A 24,993-nucleotide genomic window follows, 5' to 3' on the forward strand; every position below is an offset into this window, starting at 1 on the left:
CATTGGAGCCATTCTTTAGGGTTGGTCTTGACCTTCTTAGCCCTTTCATGCTATCTGCCTGTGGAAATAAGTGGATACGAGTCACTACATCTACACGAACCGGTACACGATTGCTCAGGCTCTCCCAACCAGCTGCGCAACCAACGTCGCTGACTTCCTCCTCGAAGATGTTACACTTCATCACAGCCCTCTTCAACAGCTCCTCACAGACTGGGGTCGCTATCTTATATTAAAAGTTGTCCAAGACCTCTTGCGCCCTGCACTGCAGAACACAAGTTGAAAATGGCCTGCCACCAATAGACCAACAGCCTCACAGAGCGTCCTAATAGAACTATCAAAGACATGCTTGCTGTATGTGTTTCTGCCGACCATCATGACTGGGACGCTGCTCTGCCCTTTGTGACATTTGCCTATAATTCCTTCTGATATGACTGTGCGGATTTTTCTGTTTTATCTCTTGTACAGAAGGAGGAGGAGTAGATTTTAATGAAGAGAAAGAAGAGGTCAGCCTGGAGAGCGTGTCTCTAGCCTGCTACTCCTCACTGGGGAAAGGGGAAGTGGGAAATACAGGGAAATGTAGGTGGCAGGTGATTATGTTATGGTACAATGAGATAGTATATACATTGTACGTAAGAAATCCCATGCTGCCATTTGACACACTCCATCCTGCCGTTCTTGACATGTCGTCAGTATACACCCGTGACACCACCATCTTCAGAGCTGTAGAGGCGCGCCTGATTGCATGCCTGTGCCTTAGCGCTTCCCAGGAAAAGCAACGACACTTCTATGATGCACACCACCACAATGCCCACTTCAACCCTGGTGATATGGTCCTTCTTTGAACACCGTCACATTGAGTTGGTTTTTGCGAAAAGTTGATTTTGCTTACTCTGGCCTGTACTTTGCCTTGCGCCAAGTGACTGACATCATATATGAAATCACGCCTATTGATTCCACTTTCTCGGCCTTTCACTGATGTCATCCATGTCACCCGCCCACGGAGTAAGACATTTAGGAGGTGAAACTCCCGTCAGCGCGAGCGAGCGCGGGCGACCAGATAAAGTCACAATTGTTGTATGCGCCGACGGGGCCATATACAGTGACGGCGCCATGCGGCACGTCGTAGAAGCTGCGGCGAAAAAAAAAAATGCAGCGCCCGGGCACCGGCGCGCTCTCAACAGCAGTGATTTCTTTCCAGGCCGCCAGGTACCGCCAGCACGATAATGGCTGCGCTGGCTTGTGACCTTTTCTGGTCGCCACAAACAGCGGAGTTTCCTCTCCTAAATGTTTCTTGCTCCGTGCCCGCCCCACCCGCCGTGGTTTCTTAGTGGCTATGGTGTTGTGCTGCTAAGCACGAGGTCATGGGATCGAATCCCGGCCACAGCGAGATTCGATGGGGGTGAAATGCGAAAACACCCCAAGCGATACCACTTGGATGATCTAGCAAGCACCAGGACGGCACCTTTGCCTCCAGGGGTCATGATACCAAGCAGTGCTAGCGACTAAGCTGAGGACAATACAGAAGACGATGACGCTCTCTGATGTCTGGCGTTAATTTATTTGTTGATAACAATGATGGAGGCCAACAGGTAATAAAGCCAAGGAAAGTCTTTTAAAATGCAGTTCTTTGCAAACCGTCCCAGACTTTCCTGACCGTGACTTTTGGGTGCTGCCGCTGTCTTGCCGAATAGCTCGTACTAAAAAAAAATTGCATTGCCTGCCCGATGGGGGTTCGATCCTTGGTACCATTAGAACAGCAGCCAGATGCTCGGGCCATTAGGCCGCAGTCACACATAGCCAACTGGCTCTTTGAGGTGATCGCACTGTGTGCCATATGGCGTAGCGCAAGTGCGCTAGAGCACATGTGCACACGCCAGTTTCCATTGTGCCAAAGACACACAAATGAAATAGGCAGAGTTGCTGGATTTGATTAAGTGCTTCATGAAAGCTTCGCTTCACATAGATTCCCCCCGCAGGGGCGTCTGCGTCAGAAGGCGTTTGGTGTGTTGCGACACGACGTACCCGAGCACACGAGGATTGGACCCTCCCGCATGTAGCCATGCGCGGCTTAGCCGTGTCTGGGGAAAGGGGGATCCTGGGGGTTGAGCTGATGCTGGGTGTTTGGACCGTTACGGCCCCCCGGCGGAGGCAACACACCCCTTTGGCCTCTGCTTCACATAGACGGCACCCCCGGACTGACCCACCCGGAGGAAATCGGTAGTTGCCTTTTCCTGTCTCTGTCGCCCTCCAGCCTTCGTCTTTCTCTCATTTTCCACCTTTGCTGTCTTCTCCTGGCTTCCCTTTACTTCCAATTTTCCAGACAGCAAGGGTTAACCTTGTGTGAATAGCCAACCTAGGTTATTTCATATTTGGTTATAGTGATGACGTACAGCTGGCGTTTACAGGACCTGTTCATACAGTCCCTGTAGCGTCCCCTTGTAGGGCTCCATGGTGGGTGGCTGGCGTTATTGCCGAAATATAAATTTGTCTATGGCTAGCTCCTTTCCTCGCCTTCCCGATCGCCCTCAGAAAAGAGGGCGCACCAAAGATGTTTTCCGGTTCTTTGGACGCCAAAGCCCGAACTTCCCACGGTACCATGTGATCCATTCAGAAAAATCCGATAAACAAGTACGAAACATTTCCCCTTTTCTAGTTTCCAAGTCCTTAACTGATGTCCTTGGTCCAGGCTACAGGGTATCAAGGCTGGCAAGTGGTGATCTCCTGTTAGAGCTGCGTGATCAGAAACAATACGGCAAGTTGCCCAGTCTAGTATCATTTGGGGATGTTCCATTGACAGTAACACCACACCGCACTCTGAACACCACCCGCGGCGTTGTCTCAGATGATGATTTGCTCCAGCTGACAGAGGCTGAGCTCTTGGAGAGCTTCAGTCAGCAGAATGTTGTCAATGAGAGAAGAATTAAGATGAGAAGGGATGGAAAAGAAATTCAAACGAAGCACCTAATACTCACATTTGGTTCAAGTATTCTGCCCGAGTCTGTAGAGGCGGGGTACATCAAGCTCCGTGTCGGACCATATGTGCCGAATCCCGTAAGATGTTTCAAATGCCAGCGTTTTGGCCACAGTTTGCAGAGCTGCCGGGGCTGCCAAACATGTGCGAAATGCAGCGCCCTTGAACACGCCACTGAAGCTTGTAAGAACTCTCTCCACTGTGTAAACTGTGACGGAGATCACGCCGCGTACTCGCGGTCGTGCCCCTCCTGGAAGAAGGAAAAAGAAATTGTAACGATAAAAGTAAAAGAGAATATATCGTTCAAAGAGGCACGAAGGCGGGTAGCATACCTGTCAAAGGAAAGCTTTGCTGAAGTGGCGCGTCAGGGGGCAGCGTCACAATGGCCTCTGGCGGCTGTCCGACCCACAAGCAGTGAGTCGGCAGTCACGCCATCTGCCCCCACGGTGGTCGCAGCTAGCGCTGCTCCACCAACCGAACAGAAGGGACTATCAACCCCGAAGGTGGGGCGCAGCCGAGACTGCCCCAACCTCCCCGGCCCCTTCTAGCGCTGGCAACAGCCGGCGCAGTCAAATCCCTCAGGGAGCCCCATCAACCTCCGGGCTGGTGGGCGCAGGGGTCTTGCCCTCCAAGGCGGGACTCTCTCGGGAAACTTCTTGCTCGCAAGAGCATGTCCGGCGCCTCACAAGAAGCAATGGACACTACACCTATCCTCAAGGCGCACCAAGTGCCTAAGGAGCGGCGAGGCTCCCTCGAACGCTTCAAAAAGGCCAAAACCCCGGTTACAGGGCCTCGAAAGAGCTCTGTCATCTAATCTCTGAAATCTCTGTAATTAATACTTCTGTTTCCGTATACACAGCACGTATTTACTTCCAATATGGATACGCAAATAATCCAGTGGAACGTCGGAGGTCTTCTTAGGAACCTTGATGACGTGCAAGAGCTTATCCAAAAACACAATCCAAAAGTGCTGTGTCTAAAGGAAACACACTTAAAACCACAACACACAAACTTTCTCCGACCGTATGTCAAGTTTCGCAAAGATCGCGATGATGCTGTCGTATCATCAGGCGGTGTTGCCATTTTTATCCATAAAAGTATTTCCTGTCAGTGTTTACAGCTACAAACGCCCCTTGAAGCAGTTGCGGTTCGAGCTGTTCTTCTAAATAAGCTCGTCACCATTTGCTCGCTTTACGTACCCCCACGCTACAAATTAAACAAACATGAATTTCAGTCATTTATAGACGAATTGCCAGAACCTTATGTTGTTCTTGGCGATTTCAATGCGCACAGCTGCCTGTGGGGCGACTCTCGTATAGACGCGCGAGGCCGTCTTGTTGAACAGTTCCTTTTTTCTTCAGGTGCGTGCTTGCTGAATAAGAAGGAACCCACATATTACTCTCTAGCAAACAGAACCTTTTCTTCAATAGATCTTAGTATAGTTTCCCCGTCTATACTGCCCGAACTCGAATGGGAAGTTATGAACAATCCTTACGTGAGCGACCACTTCCCCATACTGATAAGAACATCTAAAGAAAACGAATATCCTCCACAAGCTCCTAGGTGGAAGATAGACACAGCCGACTGGGAGAAATTTCGAACTCTCACTAGCATCTCATGGGCTAACATGTCTTCTTTAGAAATTGATGCTGCTGTGGAGTATCTTACAGCATTCATAATAGATCCCGCATCAAAATGCATATCCGAAGTGAGTGGTTTGGCATGCAAATGACGTGTACCGTGGCGGAACAGCGAATGTAGGATCACCCGTAAAAATCGGAACAAGGCGTGGGGGTTGCTACGCGCTTCTCCCACTGCGGAGAATCTTGTTAACTTTAAGAAAGCAAAGCCCCAAGGCAGGCGAACCCGCCGACAGGCCAAAAGAGAAAGTTGGCACAAGTTTTTATCGAGTATTAACTTTAGAGATGAGGCCATAGCCTGGAAAAGGGTTAATAGGATTAGAGGGCGGCAAACATATTCACTCCCTCTGGTAAACACACAGGGCGATACACTCCAAGACCAGACAGACTCACTTGGGGAGTATTTTGAGAGCGTGTCAAGTCCAACAAATTATTCACAATCCTTTCTCAAATACAAACAAATAGAAGAACGTAAGCCATTAACCAGAAAAAGTAGAGAGAATGAGCCTTATAACCGTCCTTTTAGTATTGCCGAATTGAGAGCTGCCTTGAGCGCATGCAAGAGCTCCGCACCAGGATCGGATAGAATCATGTATGAAATGCTCAAAAACTTACACAATGATACCCAAGTTACACTACTCACACTTTTCAACACCATCTGGGATGCAGGGTACCTTCCAACTGCATGGAAGGAAGCCATTGTGGTCCCTGTTTTGAAACAAGGCAAAGATCCTTCCTCAGTGGCAAGTTACCGCCCGATAGCCCTCACAGGTTGCATTTGTAAGGTGTTTGAAAAAATGATAAATCGGCGACTCATTCATTACCTTGAACAGAGCAAAATGCTTGATCCTTATCAGTGCGGCTTCCGAGAAGGGCGCTCCACAACCGATCATCTCATACGTGTTGAAGGAAATATCCGGGACGCATTTATACATAAACAGTTCTTCCTATCGATATTTCTCGATATGGAAAAGGCGTATGATACAACGTGGCGTTACGGAATCTTAAGAGACTTGTTAGAAATGGGCATCCATGGTAATATGCTTAACCTAATAGAAAGCTATCTGTCCAATCGTACCTTCCGGGTAAAAGTCGGCAGTGTACTTTCATGTCCTTTTACGCAAGAAACGGGTGTACCACAAGGAGGCGTGCTCAGCTGCACACTCTTTATCGTGAAGATGAACACGCTTCGTGCTTCATTACCACCGGCCATCTTTTACTCTGTCCACGTAGACAACATTCAAATAGCTTTCAAATCTCGTAACCTCGCAGTCTGCGAGAGACAGGTACAGCATGGCCTGAACAAAGTGTCAATGTGGGCAGACAAAAATGGATTTAAGATCAATCCTAACAAAAGTTCTTGTGTTCTTTTTACAAGAAAGAGAGGCCTGATCCCAGATCCTTGCTTAGAACTATGTGGACAACAGATACCTGTAAACAAAGAACACAAATTTCTAGGTCTTATACTTGACTATAGACTCACGTTCGTCCCCCACATTAAACAATTAAAGAAAAATGTCTAAAAACAATGAACCTAATGAAACTTCTATCCCAGACTACGTGGGGTAGTGACAGGAAGTGCTTAATGAATCTCTATAAGAGCCTGATTCGTTCACGATTAGATTATGGTGCCGTGATCTATCATTCCTCAGCCCCGAGTGCGCTAAAGATGCTAGACCCTGTTCACCATCTAGGTATCCGCTTAGCCACGGGCACTTTCAGGACAAGTCCCGTTGAAAGTTTATGCGCAGAATCGAATGAGTGGTCACTTCATCTCCAGAGAACATACATCAGCCAAACATATTTTCTGAAAGTCCTCTCTAATCCTCAACATCCGTGTTATAATACCGTTAATGAGATGACATATGCAACACTCTTTCGCAATCGTCCCTCCATAAGACAGCCTTTCTCTCTGCGTGTGAGAGAGCTTAGTCATGAAATGCATGTTCCACTCCTCGAGCTTCGCCTAATGCATCCAGCCAAGTTGCTACCTCCTTGGGAGTGGCAGCTTATACAATGCGATACATCTTTCACTCAAGTTACTAAGCACGCTCCAGAGATTGAAATCCACATGCATTTCCTGGAACTCCAGTACAAGTACGCCTGCACCGAGTTCTACACAGACGCATCGAAGACGCACGAGGGGGTGTCCTATGCAGCCGTCGGTCCATCCTTCTCGGAAACCGATGTACTGCATCCGGAAACTAGTATCTTTACGGCTGAGGCCTTACACCCTGCTGTCGGCTGTAAAGTATATAAATAAATCAAAACTCCAGAAATCAGTTATATATACGGACTCCCTTAGTGTTGTGGAGGCTTTGATGGCTTTCTGTAACCACAAAAATCCGATAATTAACGAACTCTACTCCATACTGTGTAAAGCATATATGTCTAACCAACATGTGATTATATGCTGGGTGCCTGGACATAGGGGCATCGAGGGAAACGTTCTAGCAGACCAGATGGCCACATCAATTTCATTGCATGCAGTTAATCCTACTGCTTCGGTCCCTGTCACAGATCTGAAGCCTTTCTTAAGATGGAAACTCCGAATCCACTGGCAACGCATGTGGGACGCAGAAGTGAATAATAAACTGCACGTTATAAAGCCACAGTTATGTTTTTGGCCCTCCCCAACAAAATCTCAGCGAACAGATGTCCTATTCTGTCGCCTCCGAATAGGACACACATTTGGGACCCATCATTTTCTACTTACTGGAAGTGAACCTCCAACCTGTGGCAGATGCGGTGAGAGGCTGACCGTCCTCCATGTCCTCTTGGAGTGTCGGAAAGCCGAACCTGAAAGAAAGAAACATTTTCCACTTGCATACCGTTATTACATCCCTCTACACCCGGCTATGTTTCTTGGTAAGGAACCGCTTTTTAACACCAAGGCAGTCCTCGACTTCTTAAAGAATGTAGTTCTACACGTTATAAGCCCATTAAATTCGTAGAGCATCCTCGCTCCAGAGCATGCTACTGCGATAATTGTTTTGAATAGCACATGCCTCCAGGCCCTTGTTTCAAGGGCTTTAAGGAGGCAGTAGTACTCTAGCATATCTTATATAACCTAATATATTTTTAGACATCATATCATTCTTTCTAAATGCGTCTTATTGTTCATAGAACACGTCATAAGTCATCACCATAATCTTATTATACAGATTTTACGCACTTTAGCGCGACCATATTTAAGGCCCCTCTACAGCCACGTCACACCAACTTCATAGAGCTCATGATTTCACTGCAAACTCATTAACACGGACATGGCGCTCTTTGGCCATACTTGGCCCTTGCGCCATAAAACATCAAACATTCATTCATTCATTCACATAGATTCCAAGATGCCCATTGAATCTGCCTAGTTTAACTTCATTATCTGTTGGCTTTATATGAAGGTTAGTAGTAAACAAAAATTGAGCCCCACGGTTCCCCTGATTCTTCTTGCTCATCAGATTGTTAGTGTTTCTTGCAGCTAATGGCATTGCACTTCTGCTAATTAGTGGCAACACAACTTCTTACATATTTGATATCAAGTGAAGAAGTTGGTGTTAAAGAATTTTAAGCTTACGTTAAAGAATGAGAAATTATAGGCCGATTAGCTTACTTCCAGTATTACATAAAATATTCACCAAGATAATCTCCAATAGAATAAGGGCAACACTGGACTTCAGTCAACAAAGGGAACAGGCTGGTTTCAGGAAGGGATACCCTACAATGGATCACATCCATGTCATCAGTCAGGTAATCGAGAAATCTGCAGAGTACAATCAGCCTCTCTATATGGCTTTCATAGATTACGAAAAGGCATTTGATTCAGTAGAGATACCAGCAGTCATAGAGGCATTACGTAATCAAGGAGTACAGAGCGCTTACGTAAATATCTTGGAAAGTTTCTACAGAGATTCCACAGCTACGTTAATTTTCCACAAGAAAAGTCAGAATATACCTATAAAGAAAGCAGTCAGACAAAGAGACACAATCTTTCCAATGCTACGGTATTTACTGCGTGCTTAGAAGAAGCATTCAAACAATTAAACTGGGAAGACTTAGGAGTAAGGATCAATGGCGAATATCTCAGCAACCTTCCATTTGCAGGTGACATTGCCTTGTTCAGCAACACTGGGGACGAGTTACAACAAATGATTCAGGACCTTAACAGAGAGTGTAAGAGTGTGGTTGAAGATTAATATGCAGAATACAAAGATAATGATCAATAGCCGGGCAAGGAAACGAGTTCAGGATCACCAGTAAGCGTCTAGAGTCTATGAAGGAGTATGTTTACCTAGGTGCAGGAAATTTACAGAAGAATAAAAATGGGTTGGAGCGCATTCAGCAGACATTGTCAGATCCTGACTGGAAGCTTACCATTATCATTAAAAAGAAAGGTGCACAATCAATGCATTCTACCGGTGCTGACATATCGGGCAGAAACTTGGAGACTGAGAAAGAAGCTTGAAAACAATTTAAGGACCGTGCGAAAAGCGATGGAACAAAGAGTGTTAGGTGTAACGTTAAGAGACAGGAAGAGAGCGGTGTGGATCAGAGAGCAAACAGGGATAGCCGATATTCTAATTGACATTAAGAGAAAGAAATGGAGCTGGGCAGGTCATGTAATGCATGGGTTAGATAACCGGCGGACCATTAGGGTTACAGAATGGGTGCCAGGAGAAGGGAAGCACAGTCGAGGATGGCAGAAGACTAGGTGGGGTGATGAAATTAAGAAATTTGCAGGGCTAGTTGGAATTGGTTGGCATAGGACAAGGGTAATTGGAGATTGCAGGGAGAGGCCTTCTTCCTGCAGTGGACATAAAATAGGCTTATGATGATGATGAATTTTAAGCTTGTTAGGCATCATATTACTGATAAGACAAACGTTTTAATTTATGTGACAATGTGTGCAGTACAAAGTATTGGACGATGCACACCACACCACGAATGCATTGTACCATATGCACTGTCACTTAAAATATTTGTGATCTTAGTTGCACTAGCTTATGTGTGCACACGTTGAAATGCACTGTGGTAGACATTTCAAGTTACACCTAGAGGAGACATGTTGCTGTAGCTAAGTAATATTAAATTTGTCTATTTGAAACCCTGTGTAACATATTAGAGTCCAAATTCTTACATGCCAGCATCATCTCTGAATTTTCCTTATGAAAATGTGCCCGCATGGACTATTTGGGAGCCTGCGTGCACTGTGTGTGCGCCTTTTAAAAAGTTTATACTTTTGGGGTGCATTCACAACAGCGAATCTCATACAACCAGTTTGATTGCAAATGGTCGCTTTAGTCAAAAAGCAACCATTTTGAATCAGTAACTCTCCGCTCAATTTTTCATCTACACAACTGGAGTCGCAGGAATACTGAGCCAATCAGAGGCATAGGAGCAGGACGTCAGAATGGGCTGACACTTTTTTTTTTGCATGCCACTGCCGGCTGCTTTTTATTCTCATTTTGTTGTGACAGCGACTGTTAAATCACAGCTGACAATGCCGCTATACATTTAAAGTTGCTCAAAGCAATATTTTCATCAAAATAGGTGATGAGAGCGTGAGAATAACACACGTGAAAAGCAGTAAGAGGCAAATGTGTGAATGATAGAAGACTTAAACTTGCATATGGCCCTCTGGTTTCAGTGGGAGAAAGTTTTGCCTATTTGTGGTGAATTGATGTTGCTCTTGGAGTCCTGGCTTTTAAATCTGCTTAATCATGAAGACAAATTCTGGCGTGAGTGGAACTGTGCTCGGAGACATTTCAGGGTGGCGACGGGCAGGGCCATTGGGAACATCGGTCACCGCGATTCACTCCTTGGGTCGGTTACCTGACTGCGTTCAATTGGTGGTGTGAATGCACCTTTCTTTGACTGCCCTTAGAAAACTTTAGAGCCAAGGATGTCCTCAAACACACTCGTTTTTAATGCAAAGTATCCTTTGCTTCATTTCAGGAACATTGCGGTAAGTAGGTAGGTAGGCGGGTGGGTGGGTTGGGTGGATAGGCAGGTGTGTAGGTAGATTCCTGTCTCACCTCATTTAGGACCTCTGTAATAAAAAGAAATGCATGACCACCAGTAAAATTGAACCTCTGCCTTGTAGCACAGCAGCACAATGCTCTTACCATTAGACCTGCTTAGTGTATAATGATCACCCAGGGCTGCCAACATGGAAAGTTAAAATTTCCCTACCGAACGCCTTAAATTTCCCCATTTCTGCTGAAATTTCCCTCACTTGCCAAAATAATTGTACTAAATATTCGTTGTTTTCATCACTTCCATTTTTATAATGAGAAACATTGTTATGTAGCCTTTAAGCCTCGTGTAAATTTAGCAAAATTTAGTTCTGCGGTTTAAGACTGTGGCCAAAGCATATCTAGCGAGGTGAAGTGTTACTGGGAGATGGAAACTCTCACGAGCCCCGAGTCAGGTGCTCCTTTATTGTGCACGCCTTTTGCACCAAGCTGTCAATGCTGTAAGCAGGAACGGTAATGGGAGGCGTGCCACTACGCTGATATTGCAATTTTCGCAGAGAAAAGTTGTTTCAGTAGTGCTTAGTGTTGCCTGATGATAGCACAACAAACGGCCAAATGGCTGGAGGGAATAACCCATACGTAGCCAATACCGCTGATATTCAATGTTATCTCGAAAAATATAAATTATGTATTAAGTTCCAGCTAAATACAGAGCTTGAAATTTTCCTCTAGCTGGCCAGGTTTCCCGTATTCCCACATAGACCTGAAAGTTACCTTACTCTGGGAAATTTCCCTAGAGTTAACAGCCCTGTAGCACCCCAAGCTAGCTGCCGTGGAGTCGGAGACTTCACGGAATGTGTCCGATATAGCATCTAATGCACCGCAGTGCCAGCTGGATTTGAGGTGTTTTGCTGTGCTGTAGTGCTGGATCGGATGCCTGGTGTGCGACAAAACCAGGAGATGTATGGTATAATTGAATGTCCGATGCAGTGTCCAACGTGCCTGCATCAAGGCGTTTTGCTGTACCGTAGTGCCAGATTGACTGCCTGATGTACACAGGCATCCGAATGCCGCTATGGCATTGCAAAGCATTGTACTTTTTTTTTTCTTGTGAGACAAGTGTCGGGGTACATTGAGGGTGCAATCACCTTTAATGCCCCGTCTTTAAATGCTGTATTATTGCTTATTCTTACATGTAAATATATTTTGTATAGGTGTTGCATAGCTTTTCCAAGTTTTTTTGCTTAATATATGTAGTTCATAGTATGCTGAACCATGTAATTGTGCTCGTTATGCTAGCACTGTACAGCCCCATCAAGCCACCTCATGGATTTTGCCTATGCTCAACAGTGTTATGTATACTAACAGTGACACATTTTTACAATAATGTGCTATACTGCATCACCTTCTGGAACACATTGGAGCAGTTTGGCATATGTCATGCTTAACGTTTCGCTATTTTGAGCATGTCAGCAGCCTGCCTTTAGTCCTTGAGTTGCCTCGCCAGACTCCTGGAATATTCTTCAGGTTCCCTGAGGGTCTCACTGGACCACAGTTTTGATTTGCTGCTCTACAGTGTCGTTACAGCAGTTTAACAAGACGCATTGCACAGCAAACATAGAGCACCAACTTGTGTTGTGTGTGATGATTCCAGGTTACAACAGAAAGGTAAAAATTGTAGCTGAACAGATATGAGAAATGATTGTAGAGAAGCAAGGCTCTCCGATATGTTAATAATCTCATGGGAGCATCGACTGACATGACAGTCAGTGTTATGTCACAAAGTGCAGCTTATCAATGGCAAGCATATGCGCACAGGACATACGCTTGCCCAAGCATCCTGTGCTAGGCTGTTTTAAGCTCAAGATATCTCCTACTGCTTGTCCGCTTCCAACGCAAACAGAAATATGTGCACGTGTTCCTGTTCGCACAATAGTTACATTAAGCAGTTGCAAATGGTGGATGAGCTGATAAACAGCAGGAGGCTAGGCCGGGTTCAGTGGTCTAGCCTAGCATATGATGCTTGGACAGTAAGACGCTCTGTATGCATGCACCTGCCCTCGCTACTTTCACAGGTGCACTCTGACATGGAGCTGGCTGACGTGCCGGTTGATGCTCCTGTGGCAGTATTAAAACATTGGAGAGCTGCACATCTAGTAGACAACACGAGGTCACACGGGGAGTTAGTGTTGTGCACATTCATTGTGTCTCACCTTTACCAGTGTTAAAGCAGCTCCACCTATACTGTTGCTGCAAGACTTTTTTTCTGCTAGCATTAAAGCTGAGAAAAATATAATGTAAGATAGAGTTTAGTTTGAGGATTTGCTCATTCTATAGACATTGTGGTGGCACAAACTTGCCTTTGCTTGTCGAGCCTCTTTGTTTTCCTCCTTCTGTAGAGCTTGTTGTTTCTAACACATTTCTCTGGGACCTATGTTTTTTTAAGATATATCCTTTAAAGTTGCAATTTGAGCTCTGCATTGGGCAATTGTCTGGTGAACAAAAAACTGTCACCAGAAATAGCTGTGTGTGAAAAGAAGAGCTGACCATTCTTACTTTTGCTGTGCAGGTGGTGAGTTTCAACAGGCATCCTGTTACCATCACACTGGTTGCAAGCAGTTCAGCAAACACTGGTAGGTGTGGATGTCATCAGTCTACTTTGTCAGTGTAGTTCTAAGAATGGGATCCAGCTTCACTGTAAAGGCTGTTTCTTTTGGGCTTCTCTAAGAGCTTGTTGTTTTTCTTTTTTGTCGCTCTTGAGTTTCAGTTAATGAGCATCACATCTATTCAACATAGTTAACTATTTTGTTACCACACTTATAGAAATTGATCAATTTGATCAACAGTTTTTCTATACGTTAGAAATTTTCGTTGGAATTCTGTACTAGCAATATCATGAACTGTCTGAAATGATGACTCAACTTTAACTGCATATTTGTCAGATGTGACAATTTTCGGCATCTTGTGGAGTCTTGAAACTTCGACTGGAGGTATCGTCGAAACTAGCCTGCAGTGCTCGTAGCGCTTCAATAAAAAGACTTTGGTTGTCTTGGCAACATAATTTTTAATTGACAGCAACAGTGAAGGCATAGAAGCTTCCCACGGGTTGGTAATTTTCCAATCCGATGTGTAGGCTGTCTTAAAGAGGTCTCAAACAGTGGTAGATGCTCATAAGCATGTTATTTTCATAATTGTGTTTGTCTAGTATCAAGTGCAACTTCATTTTTCCCGCTGTGGGTTGCTTTTATGCATCAGCGTTTTGACAGTTACATACAAATTATTAGTATGAGAAATTCTTCCCATCGTTTTGCGTTTTCACTCGCACAAGAGCATGCAGTCGATTTCAGACCGTCCTTCGACCAAAGCTTGATTAGCAGTCTAATCTCTTACATCTTGAACACAGCCTGTGCAAGGGATTCATTACTCTACAATGTTGTGTAACAGACCACATTACCGTACAGCATTGTACGAGAACTGAACAAAGCACGTGGAGGCTCCAGAGCCTGTCAAATGTACATTAGACCATCTTACCTGCTGAGGAAAGCTGATCGAATACCAAAATCGAATAGCGGGAGACTTCTGCATGCTCCGTGACATGACAGCCATTGCTTTGCAAGCCTAAAGAATGCACTAAAAATGAACCAGATGCATGCTTCAATGAGTAAAAACATGCTCTCCGTACAAAAGCAGCTTACCTGTTTTTACATTTGCAAAGCTACTGCTTTCCGCTCAGCATGGGCATCACTATGGCTAGTATTGACGCTAACAAATCTTCACAATAACTTTTTTTGTGCGATGTCACTTACAAAAGTTAGGAACTCTAGAAGCCAGGTGTATATTTTGTATAGTTAATGTTTTTTTTTACTCTTAGTACTTATGCTAAAAATAGCAAATTATTGCGTTCATGCATGCTCTTGAGATACTTCTTTACAGTTTCACATTAGAATTGAGAAAAATTGTCTCAGCAATTATTACTGCTGTACATCTAATAAAAACACCAGTGATCAGGCTATAATGTTATATGTATCACAGAATATGTTGCGACTACTACATCTTAAAATGAAATGCTAAAATATAAAAGCACTGAAAATGGGTGCATTTTTAGTGGTAACGAAAGAGTTAACTAGAGTTTGAGGAAAAAATGTCAGTTCTGTTTTCAAGTGACTTACTTCAGTAAAATACAAACTCAGTAGTCCGTATCTGAACTGCATAGCTAGTCGCAAAAATATCTCTCTTACTTTATATATCATATTTGTGTAAATAAGTTGTAGTGCTGACTGTAGGAAGCAATAAAACTGTGGGTTAAGAAAATGCTTATAGTTCTGTAAATTTGTACCAAGAAAGCAGTACAAACAGTTGAGTCAACGTGCTGCAATAAACCTGCTGTCCTCAACAGCATTCACGCATGGGGAATCTTGTGCCTATGTTTCAGCTAGGGGACTTGTATTAATTGCATAAAATAGCACATTGTGTTTTATGCAGAAATAATTCCGTAAAATGGCAAGCGGGGCTGTTTTATAGTTTTACAGGTACAGTAAAACCTCGTTAAACTGTACTCGCTTAAACAGTAGTATAATTTTAGAAGTAGTAAAGTCAAATCCCCAACTCAGCCGCCATTGAACATAATGCATTTTGTATCCGCATAAACCGTACCAGTTTATTGCGTACGTATCAGTTAACACGTAGCGTTTCCACTTTTCGTCGCGCAATTACGGTGGTGCGTCGTCCCATCAGGCAGCCAGTCAGAACTGCAGGCCGCAGAGATTGGAGCAAAGGTCTCCAAGCGCCCTGTGCATTTGCGCATGAAGCCACATCATTATCAACATCATTTTGGCGTCATGCAAGCAAGGCATGGAGGAAAGAAATAAAATGGGAGAGGCCCTGACGTCACGTTATTGAAGCCGGAAATGCAGCCATGTTGGTGTGCCATCTCCCTTTTCGCCTCGGAAGCGTGTGCTGCTGATGTGTGTCAGAGCAAAGCCTACGAAACTTCTGTAACACTTACAGCGAATCAGACATGCTCCTGTGCTTTTACATGGCATGTTGAAGAAGCCGACGAAGACCTGTGCCGGGTGATTACTTGAGTGTGTCTGTTGCTGGCTCGCACTCATAGATCCTAAATGCAACTTTCAAGCTTACACATATGCTCCAAAGTCAGCTTGTCTCGCCAAGAGAATGTGCTGCGAGAAAGACTAGCTTCTCGAATACCTTGCCGCACTTTCCAGAGGCAGAGAGCAGCAGCGGGAGCTTCAGGAGCACGCTTGCTATGGCAACGTTGACGTTTGGGGTTGCAGCCGCAGTGCTTCCTTTGCAAAAAAATAGCACGTGACTTCTGCCACACTTTCTCCAACATGTCCCTGATGGCCAGGGCCTCTCCTATGCTTGCCTTCCTCCATACAGCAAGCACTCGCGTCATGCCAAAGCTTGCATAAAAAACACCGGGTGCTCAGCAAAAAAATTGGACATCGTCCATGCTATCGAAGGTGGCAAGAAGTCGCCGCTCGCACATGACAGGGATCTATCGTTGACTACGGTGTGTGGCATTTGGAATGCAAAGGAGAAATTGGTCGGCAATGCTGCTGCAACCGTGAAAAGATGTCGGCTGCGAGGTTTGACTTTCGGCCATCGTTGCCTCTGTTGCCGAAGTGTCGCCTAACAACAGTGATGAAGACGATGCGTAAAGCGACAGCACGGGTGATTCAGGCCTGACAGTGGTAGAAGCTTTGCGTTACGTAAGCCTCATGAATGCAATCATCACGACGAGAACAGCACCCCGCAATGAAAAAGGCACCCCGCGACATGTGCAGCGCTACCGTGCCCGTGCACGGAGAATATGCAATGGCAACGAGGAATCTGCCACGCGAGTGTTTGCCGAGAAGAGGGGGCTGGCTTACAAGCTCTCTCGCAGCTTCAGTAAGTTTGACGTCGCTGTCGTCACTGCAAGGCCACAACGGCATCAAACGAAAATAATGAGACTTTTGTTGCGTGAAGGGAATAAGCACTGCATGTTTTTGCCCTTTCATCGCACTCTCTCTGAGTTCCGTTTTTGGCAGGTAAGTAGGCGATCTTATCCTATTTCAGGTAAGTGATACTACCATTTAGTATGCACTTTTTCTGAGCTCCATCCAACAATGGTTTAACGAGGTTTTACTGCATTAAGGTTCCATATTAGTCTCGTACAGTTTTTGTGCTAAAGATATCGTAGCGGGCTGAACCACTGAAGTGCACTTGTTGTGTAAGTAGTGTGCATTTACATTGTGCACCTTGCCTAAATTTTGCATTGGTTGTGCTGTACAACCTCAATACATTCCTGTTTAGTATGATTTCGCAGTGTCAACATTCGTGATCGAGAATGCAAAAAGGACCTAATACAGTCAAACTTGCTTAGAACAGTGTTTTCAAGTACGAAGAAAATTTCATTGTTATAACCAGTAATTGTTATAACCGGGTTGCACAAAACTAGGAAGAGAGGACAGAGATAAAAACATTTTAATCGCAAGGAAATGCCAGTCGAACCACGGAAAACATTACCAGTTTCAACAATATGTACTCTGATGTAATGATGAGCATTTGTGGCACCATGAACATTTGTCTATACTGTGGTAAAATAAACTGCTTCATACCATATTCCTATGTCATGTTATTGGTTATAAGAATTAAATCTGGCTACCGGCTGTCTGCGCTGAAAGGAAAGGAACTTTAAATCCTGGAGAAGAAAAACAAAAAATTTGAGCTGCCGCGTCCGCCTGGGTGCTGCGCACGCCGCACGCCTTCGCCGCCTTGACTGCACTGGGTGCTCTAGCCGCCGGGTGCTCTAGGCGCAGTCAACAGGCCATTTGGAGGGGTGGAAGGTAGACGGAAGAGAATGCAACCAAGGCGAGTGCGGTGGCTCACTTTTGCTTCTTTCTTCATTTTCCATGATTTCGCATTCCTTTTCTTTTTGGCAGCTGCTGCAGCACCACTGCACACCTAACATGGAATGCCTGCTAATGATCATTTGCACGGTACACTCATAGGGAGGGTAAGCGAAGGAGGGCAATAACGAAAGACAAGAAGGGTGAAAAATTCAGTGGGCATTTAGCGCTAAATGTGAGAGAAATGCATTAGGGTCATTACGTCACACCTCTTTGAGCTCCCGGATCCATGATTTAAACCATGTTTACCACATGGCAGAGTTGTTCAGGAGCTCGCTCAACACACGTCCTGCCTCTTTGAGCAGCGAAGAGGGCAGGATATATGCATACCTGCCAACCCTCCCGATTCGCCCGGGAGATTCCAGATTTTTTGCTGAACTTTCCGATTGTACGATCACTGTCTTATATCTCCCGAAAAGTGGTCTCTGTTCACGCAATAATGATTTTTGCGAAACCGGCACCGCGCAATCTGCAGCCACATCGTAATCGTCAGCATCACCAACAACGGCTGCACTAGCGCCATCGGTATCATCGACTAAGCAGCCGACTACGGTGCCTAGAAAGCCGATAAAAGCCATAGCCAATATAGCTCTTGCATTTCACGCATGGCTTCCTCCATGGTGCATTGTTACTGCTGTTTGTGGGCATGATTAGAGTTGGCTAGGCCGTGTGTGCGGTGCACCATGTAAAGTTAGAAACCTCGTGTGCTTGATGCCATGGTGCCATCAGAGCCCAAGAAAAGGTATTTGCAGAAGTTCTTGCAACCTTACACTTCTGAATGTCTGTGCTTTTTGACATCAAGAAAAGGAGAACATTTTGCATTTTGTACGACGTGCCTCACAGTGGCAAAGGTGACTTCAAACTGTACGTTTTTACAGCGAAGCATCAAAGCTATGTTTGCACTGCTGAGCAGCAAGACAACATAGTGAACTTTCTCCGGAACAACTGCGACGACAGTGTCATACGTGTCAAGTGCCTGTTTACGGGATTCCTCGCCGAACACAACCTACTCCTTGGTGTCAGCGACCACGTTGGGTCTCTTCTCCGGAAAATGTTTCCGAAATGCGACGAGGTGAAGCGTTATGGATGTGGACGCAACTCTGCAACGCAACTCTGAAGAATGCGGAGGTGGCCAACCTGAAATTTATTTCACAGGCATCGCTCTCGAGTATTCGTTTCTTTATTCAGAGTTTCCCTCAGCTGCTGCCCTGAGATTCCAATGAATCTGCTGAAGACGCTTTAGCTGTTCTCGAAGCTGAGTTTGCCACACTACAGGCGTACAGTCTTCCAGAGGACATTCTGAATGTAGAAAGGTGGGACATGCAGTGGTCTATAATAGGAAAAATGAAAAACACTGATAGAAAACATGTTTCACAGAGTTGCTGAGGTGATGCTGGATTTACTCGTGATACCGCATAGCAATGCATAGCGTGAGAGGATCCTTAGCACGGCGCAAAAAACTAGGACTGAATTTCGCTCATCAGTGTGCAACACAACCCTCCAACACCTGCTGCTAGTGAAGGGCCGTCAGCCTGGACCATGTTTTGAGCAAAGCTACTCCGACAAATTTTTGAAGTGAGCAAAGTCTGCTACTGCAAGGTCCCTGCAAAAGGATTCAATGAACACCACCTGAAAGTTTAAGCGAAACCCCCCCTCCTCCCCCCCCGGTCCCACCGGAAGTTAAAACAGTGAATACAAAGTATTCCGATTTGTGATTTCGCCAGGTTGGCAGGTATGTATATGTATACAGTTGCCGACCTATAAATGGGACACCGATAATCCGGACATGCTCGGTAATTCAGACAACTTCACTGTGCAGCCAATGGCCGCCCCATAGACTTAATGTGTAAAGACGATTGATATTTCAAACAGCCGCCAGCTCTACATTAGATTATATGGACTCTATCTGGGGCTGTAGTGTACGCCAACTCTGCTGCCATTATCTCCTCTGGCAACCTTGACGAGACATCAAGTCTCGTCGAGGTTACACGCTAACCTCGAAGATTACACGCTAGATGGTAATCTCTAAGGCCTTGCCTTGATCGCCGCTCTACGCCTCTGAGATTTAACTGCAACTGCCGATCTTGGAGGCTTTGTCTGAATTGTGAGGCCGCATTAACATTGCAATCACATCTGTTTCTGGTACCAACCGCGCATGGCCCGCTATCGCCATGCTGTTTATTGAGTTTGCTTTGCGCACAGCGTTCTGCCATGCTGTGCTTGTTTGCTTAGTTTGCATTCCAGACAGCGCTCTGCTGGCTCTAACAACTCTTTCTCGTGAAGTTATAGATAGCCTGTGTCAAATGGTACCAGCGGTGCCTTCGCAGTCAGACTCCAAATGAGTCTCAAGTCGCAGTTCGAATGAGCCCGGCTGCACAACTGAAGAGGCTGAACTGCCGCCCACCGCAACGAACTCAAATGTGGACATCATTGATGGCCTGCTGGGCTGCAGTGTGCCGATTCCTGCTGCCGTTAGATTTGAAGACTGCAGACGTCGACGGTGCGGTTTCGTTTCGTGCCGAACTGAACAATGACGAAATAATTGAGCAAGTTCTCTTACGGTCAAACAGCAACTTGTCTCGGATGATGATTTGCTGTGTGCTCTGGAGCCTTCCACATGCAGAGCTGACTCTAGTCTTTGCATTGCATCGGCATACAGCGAAACTCAAAACTGGCAGAAATACAGGCGGACTTGGTTGCCCATAAGCGAAAGTGCATGCAGCAATGCATCAATCACTCGTTCCGTGCATAGGGGCCTTAAAATGTAAATAAAGTAATCTTTTTTGGATACATTAGTTTTTTTCGGGACATTGGATAGTTCGGACTTATTTACGTTCCCTGTGGAGTCCAAATTATTGGTCGCCGACTGTATATACAGTAAACAGAGGAGGCTGGACATAGTGATGGCTGCCTGGTGTGAAAGTTGAGGGGAATGCCTTGGCTTGAGAGGAGGGTAACGTTTAACCACTCGTGCTTGTTTGAGAAAGCATTCTTTGATAGATAGTGTCTGTGTCTATGCATAAGAGAAAAACCATTTCAGGGAACCTTTAAAATGAAGTCGCATATTTTATAACTATTCCAGTAGCCCACAGTTACCAAAGGCCTGGTGTCTAGCACAAGTGGCCATGAATTCTTGGGAGCCTGCAGATGCAACTACCTTTGCTTACACAACTCATTTGAGGCCTCCCGTGAATCAGATCATGGTTTTGGCATGTAAAACCGCACAATTTAATTAAATTTTATTAGGCCTCCCATGAGTGCTGTTGGTGCTACCACTTGCATCATGCTACCACCGTGGTGGATGGAAGACACAGCTTTTTTTTCTTATTTTTTTGTCCAAGCTGAGAACAAATTTTGCCTGAATCGCACCTGGGAAGTTCGCAATATGAGTTCCAGCTTGAAGCACTTTCACTACAGGCTATGTTCAATGGCATGCTCTTTACATCCCTGAGTGATACTCCATATGCAGTGCTCAAAGAGGCTCTTCTATGACACTGCATGCTACCTATGCATCGGCGTATGCCGCAGCTCCTCAATATCAAGGAGCTAGAGGACAGACGCCTTTCATAATTTCTCCTTTACCTCTGACTTGATGGCACAGGAGCTTTCATTAATGCAGCCTTTCTGCAAGAGTTGTTCCTGCTGTATCTGCCAGCCAGTGCATCAGTGAGCCTGGCAAAGTTTGCATTTCAAGCTGTCTGAACTTGCCAATGACATGATGTACAGTCGACCAAAAAAGTTTACAAACCACGGGATCTCAGAAAATTCAAAATATACGAGCAGCCTTTAAAATCAGCCAGTAAAATTGTGCATCAAAATGTTGTTGGCATATGCCACAAAAGGCTAAAAGTGGGAATAACAGGCTGTGTTTTGAGACTGAGGAGATATTCAGCTTTGTGTCAGATCTCTTGATCCGTAAACTTTTTTGGTCGACTGTACATATCGCACCATCTTTCAACAACACTACTCGCAGCTCTCCTTTATCAGACACTAATATAATGTCGCTCGTTTTCGTATTACTGTGCCCGTTGGCCCAAAAAGTATTTTGGACGTCCAATGCACTTCATTAGTAAGGTGTTTGGCTCTTGCTGTAACAGTAGTAGAATGGAACCTTTGAACTGGGGAAAATACTTAGTACTATCCGATTGTCTGTAAATTCAGCAATTTTATTTTTCTCTTTAATACAATTGTCGAGAGATTAGAAGAGTGCTTAGAATTGTGGGGTGCAGCATTTTCCTGTTTATATGGTGTATGCATAACTTGACATTTCTCTCTAATGGTTTCTCTCTAACATGTGTAGCATTGTAGAGCAGGGTCATGTATATATTTGTGTATGCAGCCTACCTGAATACTGTATGTAATTTATTTGTGACTTCTTTTTCTTTAGGCATGATACTGAACCTTGAAGAGGAGCTGAACACAGTTTCGCAAACACTAAGGAGTGTTGTTGAAGCTTCTTAACTCTTATAAACAGGTAGGTTTCCAAACTTATCAAGTAGCATTATAAAAAACAAAGCTGTTTTCACTGTGATCTGAGTAGTTACGTTCTCAACCATACTGCAGTTGATGTATTGTCCACCGTGGAAATTTCGGGAATAAGTATACTAAATATATTCATGTAATGAACAGTTCTTTTCCACAAACTGATCTGGCAGGGTGCATTTTTGTACGGGGTAAACTTTATGGGAAGTTTTTCAAAACAGCAAAAATTGAAAATTAATACAGTAATGATTTAAAAAATGCATTAGATAACTTACCTTTGCTGTAAAATACATGTCCGCTATTTGCAAACCGTGACAGTGTTTTTATTCCACTTCACAATTGGATGCCACTCCGCATTGGAATCGCAAGACATTTTGTTCAGGTCACTGGCCGCCGCTTCCATATTGCTGTCCCACAACAGCTTATCCTTGCTGCCGTCCAGAGCATTTATGATACCAGTCTCTTTGAAGCTTTTTGCAATCGAGTCAAATAAAAGTGAGCGCAATGCATCCAAAATCCAGAAACACGCTAGCTCGCTGGACGATCCTTTAACCTTGCTGGTAGGTGTCGGGGCGTGCCCTCCCTGGACCATCCAGTCCAGGTACAAGCGTCACACGTTGTCCTTATAAGGCTTTTTCACACGCACATCCAGGGGCTGCTGCACCAAAGTGAACCCATCTGGAATGATGGCAGTCTCGGTGCACAGTTCCTCTAGTGTCCAGCTTACATTTTCTTCCAGGTGGCTGCGAAAACTGTCAAGCACAAGGAGAGATGGGTGAAGCAGGGCGCCAGGTCGTCCTTACCAGACAGTCCAGACCCAATTGGCGATTAAATCAGTAGACATCCAACTTTTTCTTTGGGCTCTCACATGTATGGCCGTGGGGAACTTTGCCTACAATATAGTCTTCCTCTGGAAGATAACGTACAGTGGCGGCTTCTTGGCTGTCTTCTGTTATCGAAAGTATCATGGTGAAGCATTGATTTTCGGCACCTGTTGTTTTGACAAGCGCACTCTGTGCTCCTCTTCCCTCGACTGTCCCGCTCATCAACATGCCGAAGTTTATCAGTGTCTGATCGGTGTTTCCAATTTGCAAGAAGATAAACTCTCTGTCTTGCCACAGGCATATCACAAATCTGTGAAAAGCGAGGATCTTCGCCTCATACCAAGAAGGCAGCCAGCAAAGTGACATGCGTCTTATAAAACAGTCCGTTGCACTGCGTGAACCGTATGGTTCATCCATGGCTTGCTTTAAACTGCATGCAGGCAGTGCCATGCTTTCTCTCTATGGCTCATGCATGCGTCCTGATCATTTCATGCGAAATGGCATAGCCTTCCTTTTGCAGGTTCCTAACATATTTGAGGACTTCTTTCATATGAGCACACTTTCCAGTCTTCGACCCTGAGAAGGTGCAATGTGTCTGATTCGTAGCTAGCAGCTTGTCAGGCTGTTTCTGCCAGAAGCACATGCAGTCTTTGTGGAAGCTTAGTGGAAGGCAGCACAGGCTGAAGGCCCAATGGAGCAGTATTTGGATGTTTTGCGGCACTGACATTGTGTGCAGCTGGAAATGAACAACTCAACTGATTATCGTATTTGGGGCTAATAAAAGCACTCTTGAGTACATGGAATGACCATACAGTGTCCAAATGACTGGAAGTAAGGTTGTGCATGGCCTCAAGATCATTGGCCAAAGACTCGCTACCAGAACTAGGAGACTTCCACTCACACTGGAGTAATTCTTTTTTATACTGGAGCCTGGCTCGCACACACGAAGTGCATGTTGTAGCAACAGAACTGCTTGTTGGCCTAGTTGGTGCTTGCTAAAAGACGTGCTTTTTGCCGCAATTGAACACACACAAAAGGAAGACACATAAAGACAACACAGGCGGTACTTCCAACTGATTTAATTTTGGGCTGTGACCCATGAATATACATGTACATACACGCATGTGCTGGCTGTTCACAGGTCTACGTTACCCAGCGGTGAAACTGTCTAGTTTCCGATTTATAGAGTACGATAGATGTATCGCTAATGCAATTTGTACCTTTCTTTTTTATATAGTAAGCTTCCATCAGCTCACGTGCTGTTTGAAATCTACTTCTGCCAAGAATCCTAATCTCAGAAAACCGTGGTTTGCACATGCAGGCCTTGCAGTGCGCAGGCAAATGTTCCACGCAATCTTTCATTAGATTTAGTTCCGTCTTCCCTGGCTCGTTCATTTATGCAGCGTCCAGTCTGTCCTATATAGGACTTGACGCACTCAAGGGGAATTTCATACACCACGCCTGTAGTGCATCTTTCGTAGGACGTGCTATGCTTCTTGCCACAGGCTTGCGAACCGGTCTTGCAACACGTCACTGACCTTCTCCAACTAAGTTGGACTTGAATTTTCGTTATATACGTTATGTGTATTTATATGTGTGTATGTATACAGGGTGTCCCAGTTAACTTGGACCAAGCTTTTAGGAAACCCAAGAGCCTTAGAGAAATCATACCGACTGCATAGTAGTGACAGTCGTATGTACTTACTGCCAGTATTTTTTTCATCACTAAGTATTAATTAGTTAATTGGTTTTAATTAGGGAACTTTTTAATTTTTGCTTGCATCGCAAACATATTCATTACAATGTTGTAGGGCACCTTAAATAACCTCCGAATTGAGCATTTATTTTGTGCTGAAGTGGCTTTGGTTGTCCTTTCCAAAAAAAAAAAAAGCCTGTGAAATACGCGAAATACAAAATAGATGCGCACTTGCACGCCGCTACTCAAGTGCCTACGAGCAACCATTCAAAGCTATACAGCTGCGTTCTCTTATCGCCGCATCGTACAAGGCTCCGCTACGCTTATCAATGTGTCAGCGGTGTGCTCTCTTGATGCCGCGACCATCACATAGCGTGAAGCCCTGCATCGAGCTGCCACCGCTAGTAAAGTCGTGTATCCGTGGCTATTCGCTTGGGAGCGCTTGAGTAGCGGCGCGCGAGCGCCTATCTATTTCGTGTTTTGGATTTTTTGTGCGC

At 45.0% G+C, this 24,993-nt stretch overlaps 1 protein-coding gene across 5 annotated transcripts in view; it reads left to right on the forward strand.

The window, feature by feature from the left end:
- Positions 1–24,993, forward strand: part of Lamtor3 (Late endosomal/lysosomal adaptor, MAPK and MTOR activator 3) — a 75,884-nt gene that overhangs the window by 42,455 nt on the left and 8,436 nt on the right. For all 5 annotated transcript variants that reach the window (XM_075692936.1, XM_075692945.1, XM_075692928.1 and 2 more), the window contains exons 5-6: positions 13,150–13,213; positions 21,882–21,968. In XM_075692936.1, the coding sequence (XP_075549051.1) occupies positions 13,150–13,213; positions 21,882–21,955 (138 nt within the window). In that variant the 3' untranslated portion in view covers positions 21,956–21,968. The remainder of the gene's footprint in view (positions 1–13,149; positions 13,214–21,881; positions 21,969–24,993) is intronic.

This window comes from Dermacentor variabilis, chromosome 1 (assembly GCF_050947875.1).
Source record: "Dermacentor variabilis isolate Ectoservices chromosome 1, ASM5094787v1, whole genome shotgun sequence".
In the NCBI taxonomy this organism is placed as follows: domain Eukaryota; kingdom Metazoa; phylum Arthropoda; class Arachnida; order Ixodida; family Ixodidae; genus Dermacentor; species Dermacentor variabilis.